The 16,258-nt window shown below is 50.9% G+C and overlaps 1 protein-coding gene across 9 annotated transcripts in view; it reads left to right on the top strand.

Annotated features, from left to right (window-relative positions):
* Positions 1–16,258, top strand: part of PRKAG2 (protein kinase AMP-activated non-catalytic subunit gamma 2) — a 355,936-nt gene that overhangs the window by 167,473 nt on the left and 172,205 nt on the right. For 5 of the 9 annotated variants that reach the window (XM_084787778.1, XM_084787776.1, XM_084787774.1 and 2 more), the window contains 2 exons: positions 8,382–8,453; positions 13,933–14,212. In XM_084787778.1, the coding sequence (XP_084643904.1) occupies positions 8,382–8,453; positions 13,933–14,212 (352 nt within the window). The other 4 variants (XM_084787781.1, XM_084787780.1, XM_084787782.1 and 1 more) reach the window with 2 other exon arrangements.

Raw genomic sequence — 16,258 nt, 5'->3', positions numbered from 1 at the left:
GAGACGTGCATGTCTCTCTGGGGCTCTCTGGCTGGCAAGCGTGGCCTACTTGATGAACTCTGGTCCGCTGAAAGGTCAGTCTCAAAGCAAGGTGGGAGACATCTAAGGAATGACATGTGAAGTTGTCCTCTGACCTCTACAAGTATGTATACAGGTACATGAGCATCTGCATACGTATGTATGTGCAAATATAAATCACCTTTACAACATACAGGTTAACGATGGTACTGTCTTTAAAACCTCAGGGGTTTTCTGTGGTAGGCTTGGCCTTGTATTTCCAAAGACAGAGGAGGCTGGAGAGTCCAGTGAACTGATTTTAAAGCTGGTTTACACTTCAAGGGTTTCCTAATAGGTGACTTTAGCCATCAAATCCTCACAGTTCATTTTCTCCAGAGACCCAGGTGGTCACCAGCAGACCAAGTGGTCTCAGCCTAAGACATTCCTGCCTCTGGCTAGCATCTCCCTTCCCACCTCACTGTCTCTGTGCACTCTAGGAAGGTCCCTTCACAGTCGTCTGTGAGCAGAAGGCGTGGGGTCAGTAGTAGAGAGAAAACAGGAACAAGGGAAGCCTCAGGTAGGGCTTAGAACTCACACTGTGTGCACAGGGTAAGCTCTGGGACCCCTAGATGTCTGCAAGGTTGGCTGAGCAGAGGAGCCAGGGTCTCTTTGTTCTACAAGCTGATAGGCTCGTTTCCATAGATGCAGAGAAAGATTTTTCCCACTAAGTCCCCCAGGGTGCACAGGTATCTTGATGAACACTGAGAGGTTAGAGTCCTGGAATGTGGAGCAGGGGAATCTCCCAGCCAAGCCAGTCGCCAGTGCCAGGGAACAGCCCTGGCGGGGTGCTTGACCAAGCTGACCAAGGAGCCATGGTTGGCTTGATCAGACACTTACATGAGCTCATGCTACTGCAAGCAACACTTGATGAGAGCATTCTGGTCCAGGCTCTGTGCAGAACATCTTGTTGTAGAGCCCCAGGCAGCTTTGCCTCTGTGCTAACGCATTCCGCTTCTTGAGGTGGTCATTCAAGGAACAAAAGAATGTTTGTAGACAGGCTTTTTCCAACAGCCGTAGAGCAAATGTTAGAAGCGTGAGGCGAATGTTGCTCACTCAAAGCAACAATAAGAGAGTTGGCACGCACACACACACTTACCAGTGACCTGCAGCTACAATGGGCCTAGTTGCTGCCTAGCCTTCTGCACACACTGCGTGCCTCCCCCAACACATGCACCGCGCACAACACACACACACACACACACACACACACACACACACACACACACACTGGCTGCTGGGAAAGGGGGTGGCTGGTCAAGACTTAATTCAAACACATTCAGGAACCAACTGCCTACCGCAGGGTGACACGGACGATGACAAGGTGAATTGCTTTCCCCTTGCCCTTGACAGACTCAAGGTTGTAGATATCATCAGGTGATTTTACTCCAGAGCTCTGTGTCCCATAATTAAGCCAAAGCTTCGGGAACACAGATGAGGGAAAAGTTAGCTCTACCTCAGAGTGGGACCAGGCCAAGGGGGATGTCTGAATGGGGCTTTGCGGATACATAGGAGTTCACTGCATGAACCAGCATTTGAGGGCGGGGTAGGCAGGAAGAACGAGAGTCTAGCAGAGGATGGAAAAGGGCATCATCCCTGGAAGGCGGCAGCAGGCCTGGGCCATTTATGCAGTGCCAGGTCCAGGCCTTTGTGCTAAGGGCTGCGGAGGTGAGCGTGGCACTGTCCCTAAGTAGTTGACGTAAGCTCTGGTCAGCTCCCTGGGAGCGCATGGGAAGCTATGGAAGAGTGACCCTCGCTTGAAGAGTCTGTGGCACTGAGAACATTCCAGGCAGAGCGCATGCAGCACGTTGCTGAGTTTGGGAAAATCACAACCGTTTGCCCTGGCTGTGGCTTGGAAAAGGGGGAGGACTCTGAGCATGTCAGATGTAGGTAGTGGGTCCGTGCAGCCTGGGCGGGAGCCTGAAAGGCCCAGTGAAATCTCCTTTCCCGTGGCTGTTTCAGACAAACACAGTAGGAAGCTGGGGAGCCCACAAGACAGACTGCCCAATGCTTTCGCTGCACTATACTCCCGTCCATATGATGTCTGTGGAGGGACCCAAGCTTTCAAATGATCCTCCCCCCACCCCCACCCCCAACCCCCCAACCTCCCTAACCCCCTCCCCCCTGATCCCCACTCCCACCCCGTGCAGCCAGGGCTGAGACCCAGAGCAACAGAAGGTGGTACAGGCCAGCTCTCTAGGTATTCAGGGCTTCTAACCTAAAAGCCGTTGCCAGTGTCATGGCAGAGGCCTGGTGCCCTCACTCAGGCAGGGCCTCACTCGCAGCAACCTCAGAGGTGGCTTTCCCAAAAGTGGAGACTGAGAGGATGGGCGGGCGTGGGGAGGTGGAAAGGTTAGAAGAATTAGTTCACCCACAGGAGGACAGGAAGAGGGAAGGTCCAGGCCTGGCGCCCAGCTGCAGAAAAAAAAAAGAGAGAATGACTTGAGGAAGGGAGGGAGGGCTACACAGAGAACCGCATGATGGTGCTGAGCCAGGCACAGGAAGGAGGGCAGCTGGGGTGCATCCCATGTTCATGGACTGTTCCAGAGCAGCTGCAGATCTCTGTGTCACTATCTCAGCGACTTCTCCTGCTTTTTTTTTTTTTTTTTGCAAAAATAGGAAAATGCTGAGGTTAACATAGAATCTCAGTGAATCCAAAATCACAGCAAAGAATGTGAAAAAGGACAAAGTTAGAGGACTTTCACTTTCAGGTTTCCAAGTTGCTACAAAGTTGAGGATATTTAAAAATAGTGTGGTCCTAGCATAAAAGAACAAGACAAAACAACCAAAAATCAAACATATAAACTGATGGAGCTAAACAGTCCAGAAATAAACTCTAATTTTTACGGCCTGTGCTGGCTGGTTTTATGCCAACCTGACGTAAGTTAGAGTCATCTGAGAGGAGGGAGAACCTCGGCTGAGAAAGGCCTGGCTGCAGGCAAGCCTGTAGGGCATTTCCTTAGTTGTGATTTGTTACTGAGGGGCCCAGCCCATTGTTGGGGGTGCCACCCCTAGGCTGGTGGTCATGGGTTTTCTAAGAAAGCAGGCTGAGAAAGCTGTGCGAAGCAAGCCAGTGAGCAGCACCCTCCGGGGCCTCTGCATCACCTCCTGCCTCCGCATTCCAGCCCTGTGTGAGTGCCTGCCCTCACTTCCTCAGTGACAGCAATAAACTGAAATAAGCCCTTCCATACCCAAGTTGTTTTTGAGCATGGTGTTTCATCACAGCAACAGAAACTCTAAGATAGGATCAAATTACATTTTTAATACTATATTTGTGTGTGTGTGTGTGTGTGTGTGTGTGTGTGTGTGTGTTTTGTGTGTGTGTGTGTGTGTGTACGTACATGCGCACGCACATGCCACAGCACAGCACATGTGGAGGTCAGAGGGTAATTTGCAGGAATCAGAGCTCTTTATTATACCAGTTCCAGGGAACAAACCAAAGCCATCAGGCTTTGCAGCATGCACCTTTGCCCTCTGAGCGCCCTCTCCAGCCTGCAATTGACTTTCGACGAGTGTGCCAAGACATTCCAATGAGGAGAGGGCCATATTTTCAACAAACAGAATTCAAGATTACTCAGAAGTCTAAATGTGCTCTAGTAAAAACAGTATCTGGAGAAAGCCTCAAGATTCTCGATTTGACAGTGACTTCTTGGGTGCAACCCTGTAAGGAGAAGGAACAAAATGGAAAAAGCAGCCTAAATCAGATTAGCAATGTCTCTGCATCCTCAGGCAAAGCACACAGAGTAAGCAGGTATCTGCACTCATATGCCAGATAAAAGATTAAGGGCCCGCATATATGAAGAATTCCTACAGGCCAGCAACAGATAACCTGGTTGTAATCATGGTCAGAAGACCTTAACTGACCTCTTCCCAGCGACTAGCAAATGACCCAGAAGCAGGTGAAAGCTGCGAGGCTCCAGGAAATGCTAATGAGTAGCACAGAGAAATACCACATCACTCCTAGTGGGATGATGCTATGAACAAGAAAATAGAAGGTTAAAAGGGTGGTTAGAATGGTGGGACAGAACTCGGGATAGAGTACTTGCCTGACATGTACAAGATTCAGTCCCCAGTACTGTGAGCTGGTAGGTAGGTAGGTAGATAGATAGATAGATAGATAGATAGATAGATCGATCAAAAGACAGATGATAGATAGATACATAGATAGATCAACAGACAGATGATAGATAGATACATAGATAGATAGATCAACAGATCGACAGATGATAGATAGATAAACAAATTGACAGATGATAGATAGATAGATAGATAGATCAACAGACAGATGATAGATAGATACATAGATAGATAGATAAACAGATCGACAGATGATAGATAAACAAATTGACAGATGATAGATAGATAGATAGATAGATAGATAGATAGATAGATCTGATGCAGGCTGTGTCAGGATCTCAGCAACTTCTGTTTTTTTTTTTCTGCAACAGATCAACAGACAGACAGATAGATGACACATACGTACGTACGTACGTACATACATACATACATATATACATGGAAGAAGGAGATGTAGGGGAGTTGAAATTTGTGCACTGATAATGGGAGAGTACAGTGACACCACCACTGTAGCAGACAGTACACTGGTGTGCTATAACAGCATAGAGCCACTGCCCCGCACCCCCTTGGTTTTTCGAGACAGGGTTTCTCTCTGTAGTCTTGGCTGCTCAGACTCGCTTTGTAGACCAGGCTGGCCTTTAACTTACAGCAATTTGCCTGCTTCTGCCTATACACCAAGACAGAATCAAAGACAAAGCCATGCAGAATATTCTTAGGCCTGTTTCTCTGAGTTTACTAGGCTGTCAGAACAAAGTGTAATTTGTTTACTCACAGACGTGGAGGCCAAATGCCTATGGTCAAGGTGTAGACAGAACCCCCCACCCCCACTAGTTCATAGCTGGAACCTTCTGCCTGTGTCTTCACATGATTGTCTACCTGTGTATGTCCGTGTACTGATGTCATCTCTTCCTCTTCCTCCTCCTCTTCTTGTCTACCTGTCCTGTTGGATTAGCACTCATGCTAATGATCTTGCATCAACTTAATTGCATCTATATAAAGAGACCACCTCCAAGCACAGCTCCTTTCTAAAGTCTTGGGGGGTCAGGATTTCAATTTGTGGATGGGGAGTGAGCCAATGGCTGGGGGCGTCCACAGTGCCCATCACCTTATAGACAAAACAAGCAAAATGTGGTCTGCTGTACCATGAAAAGCATTCAGCTTTAAAGAGTAAAGAGACTCCAATGCACCTGATGTGTATATCTCAGAGTCTGACCCCTGACCCCTGACCCTTGAGGACTGTGCTAACTGAAATAAGCCAGCAACAGGCAATGTCTGTTTGCTCTTCTGCGGATCCCAGAGTTCTCAGCTTCATAGATAAGCTAGAGGATGTTGCCAGGTTCGGGAGGGAGGAATGATGATTTGGTGTTGATGATTACAAAGCTTCTTCTTAGAGAGATGAAAATTTCTGGAAGTATCTATTGTTTTGATCAGTGTGTTCCCTGCCCTCGGTTACGCCATATTGTGTAGACCTATGGTTTTCAGGCAGTGCCTCGCCCAGAGAGACTCCATTTCACAAGCTGCTTTTGACTTCATTTTGAGGGTGGAAAATGACTCTGCAATTTAGTGGGCATGTAAACCACACCATCTGTCCAGTACCACCCACAGCACAGACTGATAAATGACAAATTCCTAAAAGTAAAAAGATAGCACTCTATCAGTTTATTAAAGTAAATTGAGTCCACATTAGCACATGAGAATATTAAAACACTATCAGGAAACCAGGCGTAAGAACTTATCCAACACACCAGACTGAAGGAAGGGTGTAACCACTTCACCCAGCCCCGAAGAGGGACATGGTCCCACTAACTTGTCATCTGATGAAGTGAGGTGCATGTGTGTGCATGTGAACATGTGTGCATGTGCCCATGCATGTGTGTGTGTGCGCACACAAGTGCACAAATGATTTTTCTATTGCTGTGATAAGACACCATGAACAAAGCAACGTAAAGAAGCAAGAGTTTATTTGGGCTCATTGTTGCAGAGGAACAGGAGTATGTCATGGCAGGGAGGCATGATGCAAGGAGCCAGCATGGCTGCAAGAGCAGGAAACAGAGCTCACACTTGAACCACAAACATGAAGTAGAGAGTAACTGGAAATGGCGAGGGCCTTAAACTCTGGAAGCCATCCCCAGGGCATGCTCCCCCAGCAGGGCTGTACCTCCTAAATCTCCCAGGCCTTTAGCTTTGATGAAGCCTGTTCACATCACTGTCCACCAGCCTGCCCATTTGTCTGTCTGGAACTAGTTCTGCCCTTTGCCTCTGTAGTCCCTACGCCCAGCACCTCACACCTTGCTTCTGCAGCTTGACTCAGCTCTGACTCTGGCTTGACCGGAACTGCATCAAATCTGAGCTAGTGTCTTTCACTGCCTCCCTCTGTGTCCACAAAGGCAGAAGCTTTCCGAACCCTTCATAGTCATTATGTTACCTGCGTATAAATGCACACACAGATATACTTTCTGTGTGAGCAGAAAGCCAGTATTAGCAGGTAGGATTGGAATGAGAGAACCCATGTTTGCCTCAGCCAGCTATGGAGGAAAATGAGGACTACATGACACATTCTAGCCAAGGAAACTGATGTAACTAGTAAATTAGTTGTTATTCAATAAATGCAGACTTTGTAGGAAAGCATGATTGTGTCTACCTATTTCTGACATAGCACAGTCATGACAGTTACAGTGATGGATGTAAAATGATACAAGTAAGTTAATAACCACTGAATTATATATTTAATGTGATTAGTGAAGGATTTGAGGGCGCTTAGTAGTGCAGTGATTGCCTAGTATACACAGAACCCTGGGTTTATTCCAGCACCCCCCCCACACACACAGAGAGAGAGAGAGAGAGAGAGAGAGAGAGAGAGAGAGAGAGAGAGAGAGAGAGAGAGGGAAGACCAGATGGTAGTTTTTATTGTATATATTTTACTCCAATTATTTTTTAAGGCTGGCAATTTGTATAGACTTGAGGGTGGTCACATCTGGTGTGCAGCCATTTTCCAAGGCCAGATGCAGGGCACAGGAAGAGCTGGAGAGTCAGCATGATGCATCTGCTTTATATCTGACTCAGTGATGAGCTACCCACCGCTCTCCATTCTGCTGTAGACTCCTATGACCGTGTTGGCTGTCAACTTGATCAGCTCTTGATTAGATTAATCAAGGACCCATCTTAACTATGTGCAGACCATTCCATGGGTGGGTGTTCTGAACTGTGCATAAAATGAAGAAAGCAAGTTGAGCACAAACTTGCTTCTTAGGACCCTCTGTCCTGGTGGATGTGTGTGACCAGCTGCTTTAAGCTTTCCTGATGGACTGGACCCAAAGTGTGAGCCAAAAGAAGCCCGTTCTCACTGAAGTGGCTTTAGTGTGAGCACTTGACCACAGCAATAGGAAAAGAAACCATCATAACCCCATCCCACTCATCTCCACCGCTGTCGTGATGTTCAGCGATGGCTCTAACAGCATCCGCACAATGTGGTCCTCTTTCCAGAAGACACACGTCCTTGGGCGTCTTCAAAGGGCCTGCTGGTTCATGTCCATCATCAGCCACTCCAGATGACCTTCAGCGTGGTCTTCTTTTTGTCCCCTTGGTCTTTGGCCTTGCCTTCCTTCTAGTTTGCTGGGGGTGGGAGCAGCTGCTGCTGGGTGTTTGACGTGATGGTCTGGAAAGGGATGGAGACCTGGACAAGCATCTCCTATACTCCTGGAACTGTTGGGGCTGGCGGCTCAGCACCCCTAACCCAGGCTCAGACCTCCTTCAGCACACCAGGTGAACAGACAAGCAATGGTGAAAGCAGAAAAATACCCACCCAGTGTGGCCATGTTGTGAAGAGAAGCAGAGGCCAGTGACCTCCCTTGTCCCCCAGGCCATCTTCTGAGTTGGGTTTGCACCGTCCTGGCTGAGGTGTAGCCCACCCTTTATTAACCCATCATCACCTCAGCTCCAGTGTGCTTTGCAAGGCAGTCCGACAGCTTGTCAGAGAGATGCGAGATCTCTTTACTGGAGGCCGGGCTGGCACAAGGCCTTTTCCTCAGGAAGCTGAGCTTCCTGAAGAAGTACCAGTTTCTCCGTTCCATCGTTTCAGTAGTCTGATAGCCAAAGGGAGGGACCCACTTCTACCAGGATCCTAACAACTGTGTCTCCCTACTGCGTAGATCTCGGAGGACTCGTAGAAAGGGAGGTGGTACCCTCCCAGAGCGTGCACTCCTGCCCTCAAGGGCCCACAGCCTTGACTTTGTGCTCTCTCTTCCTCCCAGGACCTGAGCTCCTTTGCCATGCCACTCCTGGATGGAGATGTGGAGAGTTCAGAGAAGCATTCTGCTCGGAAGGTAAGACCTCCCTTTAAGAAATGATGCCGTAGCCAAGGCTATTAGCAATACAGAGCCAGGCAAGGAGTGAGGGGTGAGGTGTTGGCAGTGGCAGGTGAGAGGTCACAGTGACCATCAAAGAGAGGGTTTCAGGGCAGCCTGCAGGTTGGGGAGGGGCTGCCACATCCCTGAGTAGCTGCTGGGTGGTCTCCAGCCTGGGTTAGGGCAGGAGTACCCATCCTGCAAAAAATGGATTCTCTGAGCATTTGAATCACATACAATCAAATCAACGAATTGGTTTAGGCCAATGAGTCTCACTTGGCAGGCAGTCCCCTGCCCCACCCTGCCCTACCCAAACAACCTTATTAGCAGCAATTGTGACCCAGCCAGAAAGACTGTCAGAAAATGGCCTGGGGCCTGGTCTGGCAGGCGCCATCAAGCTCAGAGCCTGTAGTGTAGCCAGGTCAAGTCCTCTGGTCTGCTGCCCTGTTACTTCCATGTCACCTTTCCTGCACGGAAACCCCAAGAGGAACTGAGGCTGAGGCAAAGGTGCTCCAAGGGAGTCAGGGTTTTTCCTGCTGGCCCCAGAAATCTAGAGTATGGTGAACACTGGAAGTCGGCTGAGAGGGAAAGGCCATGGAGGCATTCTTGCCTTCCTCCAATATTTGCTCAGAATTAGCCTAACCCGCCCTACGTGCCTGGGGGGGGGGGGGGGAGGGGGTAGTAGCGTGAACAGTGGCTGTGCAGCTTAGAGGTAGGGCCTCTCCTGAGCAGTTTTACGTGATGGGAAGGGATGCTGAGCCAGGGGCTGCAACCCAGTGAGCACCTCCTCCTAGGCCTGGGGCTACCTGCAGCCTGCTGTCTCTCAGCTCCCAGGAAGCTCTAGTGTGGGCACAGTCAAGGAGGCCTTTTCAGGGGACAGTGAGGTGATGGGCATCTAGAACAGTTTCCAGTTTGCCCCAGAAAGACATGCCTCTGCCCCTAGTCAGCTCCTCACAACATTGATCTTGTTCAAAATGGAACTGTCTGAGGGAACCTCAGCCCTTTCTGAGGATGTGGTGACAGAGGCTCACGGTGAGTGAGGAGCGACTGGGTGTTCGTGGCAGGAGGACATTGATAAGGGACTAGGTAAACCAGAAGGAGACAGGGCAGTGGACATGGTGACACATTGAGTGAAGGAGGCACTGCTTGTGAGGGCCACCAGTCACTGTCACTTGTGCAAATGTGGATGACTGAGAAGCTGGAGCCGAGAACTCAGTGTTCGAGGCAGGATCTTACTTCTTACGGTTCTTGGGATCAGCTTGAATGTAACCTGGCCCGGTCGTCTGTCCCACAAGGCTGATGGGAAACGTTCTTCCCCATTACTCCTGCTCCTAGGCTGGTCCACAGATCCTGGGCTCCCATGCCATACTTTCGCACATTGTTTTTCGCTGCAGAAACTTCATCATGATGATTAAAAAGCCACTGCCTCAATCCTGACTGCTTTGCAGCTGAGCTGGACCCGAGTCCAGATTGTTTAGTGCTCGTCCAGTGTGTGCCCCACTGCTCCTTAGTACCCCGAATCTCAGGCTCGGGACTGCTAAGCAGGGAAGACACAGCCCATGCCAGTGCTCATGACTGCCCAAGGTGCTGTCTGGGCACATCATATATAGGAACATGGGGCTCCTGTATCTCCTTTCTACACACTCCCATGCCCCCTGTCCTTAAGAGGTAGCAGTTCTTTGTCATGGTAGCATGTCTCTGTGTGGCACTCTGGCCAGCTGACTGTAGACTCTCAGCTACTGAGTCAGAACTAGCCAAGGAGAATCCCTGTTGACTGCCACCTCTGGGACAGTCTGACACACTGCAGTGACTAGTCAGCCAGAGGAGGCCATGGGATGGCCCAGCAAATGTCCAACAAATGATTGGGTTTCCTCTCCATGCACTGATCCTGCGATCGCTGCTAGGCAGCCCTCTCACCCCTAGCGGTCTACAAGCATCTGTAGACAAGACAGCCTGTCTTTGAACACGTCTTCCCACTGACCAACCAGGGCCAGGAACAGTGCTTGCCAAAAGGATTGGGGATTAGATGCCATCCCTAAGGAACAGGAGCAGAAGGCGCCTGTAGCGCAGCAGGTATTACAAGGGCAGTCAGCACAGGCAGGGCACGAGAGGCCACAGAGAAGAGCGCACATGCATTGCTCACAGGGAGTGCTCTCCTGCACCAGGCTGTAGACATGGCCTGGTTTCTATCCACTGCAGGGCCTCACCTCTGAGATCAGTGTACAGGGAGTCCTGGGAACTTACTGCTGCTGCCCCCCCTTTCAGCTCTTCCAGCCTTGGATTCCAAGGCTGGCCCTTAAATCCCCACCCCCTACCCCCCACCACTCCTGCTTTCCCCAGCTGCCTTCCTGACCCCTTTCACCTCTGTCCTCTGCCTTTGCCTCCATCTTCAAGAGCGTGGATACCCTGTCTGGCCAAACTCTCATGGTCGGCCATGCAGGCCCACACTGAGCTCCTCCTCCTCCTCTTCCATCTGGTGGGAAGGCAAGGCCCTTGTCCCAGCTTCCTGCCTGGTGGATCCCTGGCAAGCATGGAGTTTGCCCTGTCTGGGAATGTCCATTAGTGCCCGTGAAGCCGGGCACATACACGAAGGCTCGCCCATAATCAGAGAGTCATCCAGTTCTGTTAATCAGAGTATCAGTTTGCTTCAGCTAGCCTAATAGCCTCGGCCTTGCCATCCCTGGTGGCTCTAGAGGCGCCCACAGTCTGCTGTTCCCTGCCAGCCCAGTCCAGGAAGTAGGCAGGGAAGGGTGTGATCACAGGGACAGGTCTCTGTAGGAGAGTCCAGGCAGCGGCCAGCATCTTCTCTTCTTTGGGCGCTTTTTAGGGAGGAGAGTAGGTCTATTTTCTGCAGCCCCTTCTCTGGCATGAAAGCTGAGTATAACTCCTGGGGCCTGCAATGCTGAATATAGAATGGATTCTGTCGGTGAGCTCTTGGGGGCTCCCTTGCCCGCCAAAAAAGATTCAAGTCCTCTATGGAATTCAGCCCGACTCCTCCTATGGGTTCCTGTGGACCATGAGTGCTCTCTCTGTATCTAAGCCACAGCTCCTTCTTTAATCCCACTCCAGAATGCCTCCTCCCCCCTGCCCATCAGCAGACTTCAGGGCCTTCTCTGATCTGGGGTCCCCGAGACAGGTGGTTTTGTTGTCCTGGGCACCCCTTCATCTGCTTCATGTTTGCTCTCTGCTCTCCTGGGGACCCACTGCTCCCCTGTCGACCTTTGTCTTCTCTCAGAGCCGAGCGCTGGCATTTGCCTGGTACAGCACCTCCTCATCAGGCCAAGTTCATGTGCAAGGCAAGCTACACAGCACAGCAGGAGGAGTGCTGTGGGCCAGTCTTCAGGGACGCCAAAGGCAGCTCCCTCTCTGGCCTCTCTGCCAGGCCCCTGAACATTTGTGTAATGCTACAAGAGGTGTGCGGTGCCAGGATTAGAGCTGCAGGCCACAAGGTCAGAACACTAATCGGCTTTATGGTGTCCACTCTGGCCTCAGCCAGCACCTCTGCCGTCAGATTTGGTGGCATCCAGTGGTGAAGAGTGGTGGGTGGACCTCCCACACACCTGACGGTCAGTGCATGCCTGGCTCTGGAGCCACCATGGTCCCCGCAGTCAGGGAGCAGGTCCCCGTACAGTGCTGCTCTCATAACTAAGCCATTCCTGAGACTCAGCCTTGGCCCCCTCCCTGACTTGCTGACAAGTCTCTTCTCTATCCAGAACCCTTTAATGCACAATGCTGCTGCTGGCCAAACATGTATGAAGGGCATCTTGTGCATGAGGAACCATGCTACACATATGTCTGACACAGCTGCCAGCTCTGCAGCCCACGAAGCAGTCTGGCATCCCCGGTCTGCCAGGAGAGGTCAGATGCAGAGGGCCCAGGTCACTCCTCCATCCACACTGATAGTGCAGGACTCAAGCTCAGATCTTTGTCCAAATCCTCGCTCATTCCTCTGTTTCCAGTGTGTGTGGTCTCCAGTGCAGGTGAGGGTCTCTTGCCTCCCCATTCCTTACCCCATGACAACCCACCTACTACCCGAAGAGCCCCTGGCCTTAAAAAGTATTCTCAGAAGTCATCCTGAGTCCCGTAGGTAAAATGAGATGGTGGCCAAATTGAAGAGTTAAGGACTCTAACTGATCTTCGTAATAAGCAGGAGCGGAGTTGATTTGGACTTTCTGAGGAAGTGGCTCGGTTAGAAGATCCTGGCCACATCCCATTCTCTGCCGTTCTTAGAAGCCATTCAGGAAGAATCTGATACCAAGAAGGTCCAGGGCCTCCATGTGACACCACCAGTTCCTTAGGGGCAGGTGGGGAATCACAGAGGAATGGTGCCCTCTGGAAATTGGTGGCCACTGAAGCGGTATCCCCACAAGATGTCCAATCTCAAGCATCTTTGAGAGCTCAGGGGCACCCTCTTCTGGCAGGTTCACATATTCACTGTGGGACAGAGGACTCATTTTCTTAGCATTTTCAGCATATAGCATTTCCAGGTTTTGATGCTTGTCCCCATGATGCTATGACAGTTAATTTCTTCCCTGTTGCTGACTTGGGGTCCCCTTAGGCTCCCCAGGTCCCAGTGTCATAAGTGAACCAAGTAGTAGGACCACAGCAGATTACCACACATCATGTCATTGCTGCAAATCATTCCCTGTGCTGGTGTCACCGTGTGAACACTGAGGATATGACTGTCCTTGTGTCACAGAGAAGGAAGCAGGCAGTAAGACAAAGGAGCATGCTCGCACAGTAAGGGACAGGGCTGAGGCCAACGCCAGACTGCAGGAAGCGAGCTCCCGAGTACAGCCCACACAGCAGATACTGAGTGGCTGTGAGCTGCAGCCATAGCTTAAAGCTATGCGACCTGATAATCTTCCAAACTGCAGCTATGGTTTCAAGTCATCAGTGAAATCTGGGGCCTTGCTAGAACTTTCCCTGACTTCTGCCAGTGACCTCAGCCACTCACATACCACAGTAACTTGGAGTAAAACCTGTCACCTCCTCACACCAGCGTCCTCACGCATGAGCCCAAGGTCTAGCACACAATTCTGGATCATGGAGACTCATGCTTTTTCTCCTGGGGCTGGGCTGCAAAGAACCACAGTCATGTCATCAGCCCTGGAAAAGGACAAGTGAGAGGCTTCAGGAGTGAAAGCCAGTACAGGAACAGTCCATGCGTGTGGAAGGGGCAGTCAGGAAGGGCAGGAGTAGGGCTAGGCCCCTCTCTTCACCTTCATGTGTCCTGTCCCATCCCAACCCCAGCCAGGACTCTGCTGGGGTGGCCGGGACTCCAGGACAGTGCTGGTCATCCATGGCTGACATCCAGACCTTTCCACTGTCACCTCTGTGGAAGAGCTCAGGGTTGCTTCTCTGCCTGCTTGGTGACCGTGAGAGTGGCAGGTCTACTGTAGACAGTTGAGTGTGCATGCAGCACTGCGGCCTCACCATGTCGTCTGTCTTTCTGCAGGTGGACAGTCCCTTTAGCTCAGGCAGCCCCTCCCGAGGACTCTTCTCCAGGGGCCCCCAGCCCCGACCCTCCAGCCCTGTGTCTGCTCCTGTGAGGCCCAAGACAAGCCCTGGCTCTCCCAAAACTGTGTTCCCGTTCTCCTACCAGGAGTCCCCTCCACGCTCGCCGCGCCGCGTGAGCTTCAGTGGGATCTTCCGCTCCTCGTCCAAAGAGTCTTCACCCAACTCCAACCCATCTACCTCTCCTGGGGGCATCAGGTTCTTCTCGCGGTCCAGAAAAAGTAAGACATTGACGCTATGGTTCCAGGTGGGTGCTGGGCTGCGAGGGACATACCCAAGGCCACTCAGCCAAGGGGCACCAGAGCCACAGAGCTGCCGATGGCTTGTGCTGAGCCATACCCTCATGCGCAGTGACATCCAGCTCCACCCGCTGCCTACCACCTGTGCTAGCCCTCCGGTGCGCTGTGCCTGCCTGTGGTGTGAACTCAGTGGTGTGAACTAGGAACCCTGAGGTTCACAGTCTGATTACTTCCAGGGCAGGCCTGTACCCAAGGCCAGTAGGCTGCCTATTGTGGCTCTGTCCCTAGGGTCTGGGATGTGGGGACTGGGAGGATCCGAGTTTTTCTCTCTGGGGCTCTGGGCACCTGGAACACAGGGCAGGATAGATCAGCTGGAGAAACATGAAGGGAACATGTGTGTTGGAGGAAGACCACCCTCTTGACTCAAGTTTTTTGTCGTCTGAAGATCATAGTAAGACAGGCCGAGTGTAAAGTAGGGTATGTCTCAGTTTCTTTCCCAATGCTGGCAAAAGCAACTCCAGGGAGAAAGGGCTTATTTGGCTGTCAGCTCTGTAGAGACACACCATCATGATGAGGAAGACACGCTAGCAGGAGCAGGGGCTGCCTGATCACATTGCATGTGCACTCAGGAAGCAGACACTAAACAGCGAGTAGGGCCAGGCTTTAAAAAAAAAAAAAAAAAAGGCTCCCCACCCCCAAGTACCTCCAGTGACTAACTTCCCCAGGGAGGCTTCAGCTCTTAAAGAGTCTACAGCTTGCCCAGAAAGCCCCACAGCTGGGGGTCACGTGTTCAAACAGGAGCTTGAAGGGGCCATTTCGTATTCAGATTACCCCAGGGAGCTTGCTCCCTCCCTGCCTATATCTTTCCCCCGGGTTTTGTTTTGTTGGTGTTTCTGTTTTTGTTTTTGTTTTGAGAATGTTTACATGGAAGGTGGAAAGGAGCTTGCGACTGTAAGGGCAGCATTTTCATTTCTTACCTTGCAAGGCCAGCTGTGGACACGCTTCAGCCTTCCTGCGTTGTGAGGTATTATTTCTTTACTGTGTCGTGTTTACAAGTGGTCTGTGGGATAGTGTGCCTAGTGGCCCAAAAGCCATTTCCCAAGGATGCTAGCTCTTCTGCTCCCCATGAGCCTGTAACTATAATACCGTGCTGTGACTGAGGCGTTGCTGGTAGGACAGAGCTCCTTGAGGAAAGCAGCTGTGCATCATCAAAGTCCTGTCAGGAGCAGAATGTTCCAGCACTGCTGTTGAAATGTTCTAGAGAGTGTCCTCCAACTGCTGGACCACACCCCGAGACTCCCAGACACAGTTGTCCCTCACTATTTGACAAAGTACTGGTTCCAGGATCCACTGTGGAGACCAAAGCCTGAGGTTGTCCAAGTCCCTTATAGAAAAATAATGCAGCATTTGCATAAGCCTATATAATCCTTTCATACACTTTTTAAAACCATTTGTAATCTTTCTTTGTATAGATGTTTTGCCTGAGGAAGCCAGAAGGTCCTCCTAGGACTGGAGTTACAGCTGCCAACTGCCATGTGGGTGCTGGGAATTGAACCTGGGTCCTCTGGAAGGATAGCCAGTGCTCTTAACTCCTAAGCCTTCCACATCCTTAAAATCATCTCTGGATTATTCATAAAACCTAGCATAATGCGCATGCTATGTGAATGATTTACATCTGTAAATACATTATGCTGTAGTCTAGGGAAAGAGCTGGGGCTGTGGCTCAGCAGCAGAAGACAGCACTTGCCGAGCTCCATTCCCAGAACCCACATTAAGGTGGGAAGAGGGAACCTACTCCACAGAGCTGCCCTCCAGCCTCACTGGCACCATCCCACAGACACACACGCACGCACACACGCGCGCGCACACACACACACACACACACACGCGCACACACGCACACGCACGCACAGAGCCTGCACATAATCTCTATAGAGGCAATTAAAAAAGAGAGCTTTGGCCTGAGGTTGGTTGCATGTACAGATGAAGAGGGCCAGCTGTGCTTTGCTGTGCGGCCCCTCAAAATGG

This window comes from Acomys minous (assembly GCF_964271855.1).
Source record: "Acomys minous genome assembly, chromosome: 6".
In the NCBI taxonomy this organism is placed as follows: Eukaryota; Metazoa; Chordata; class Mammalia; order Rodentia; family Muridae; genus Acomys; species Acomys minous.
The sequence above is the reverse complement of the archived record's forward strand: the minus strand, read 5'-3'. Positions and strand labels throughout refer to the sequence as shown.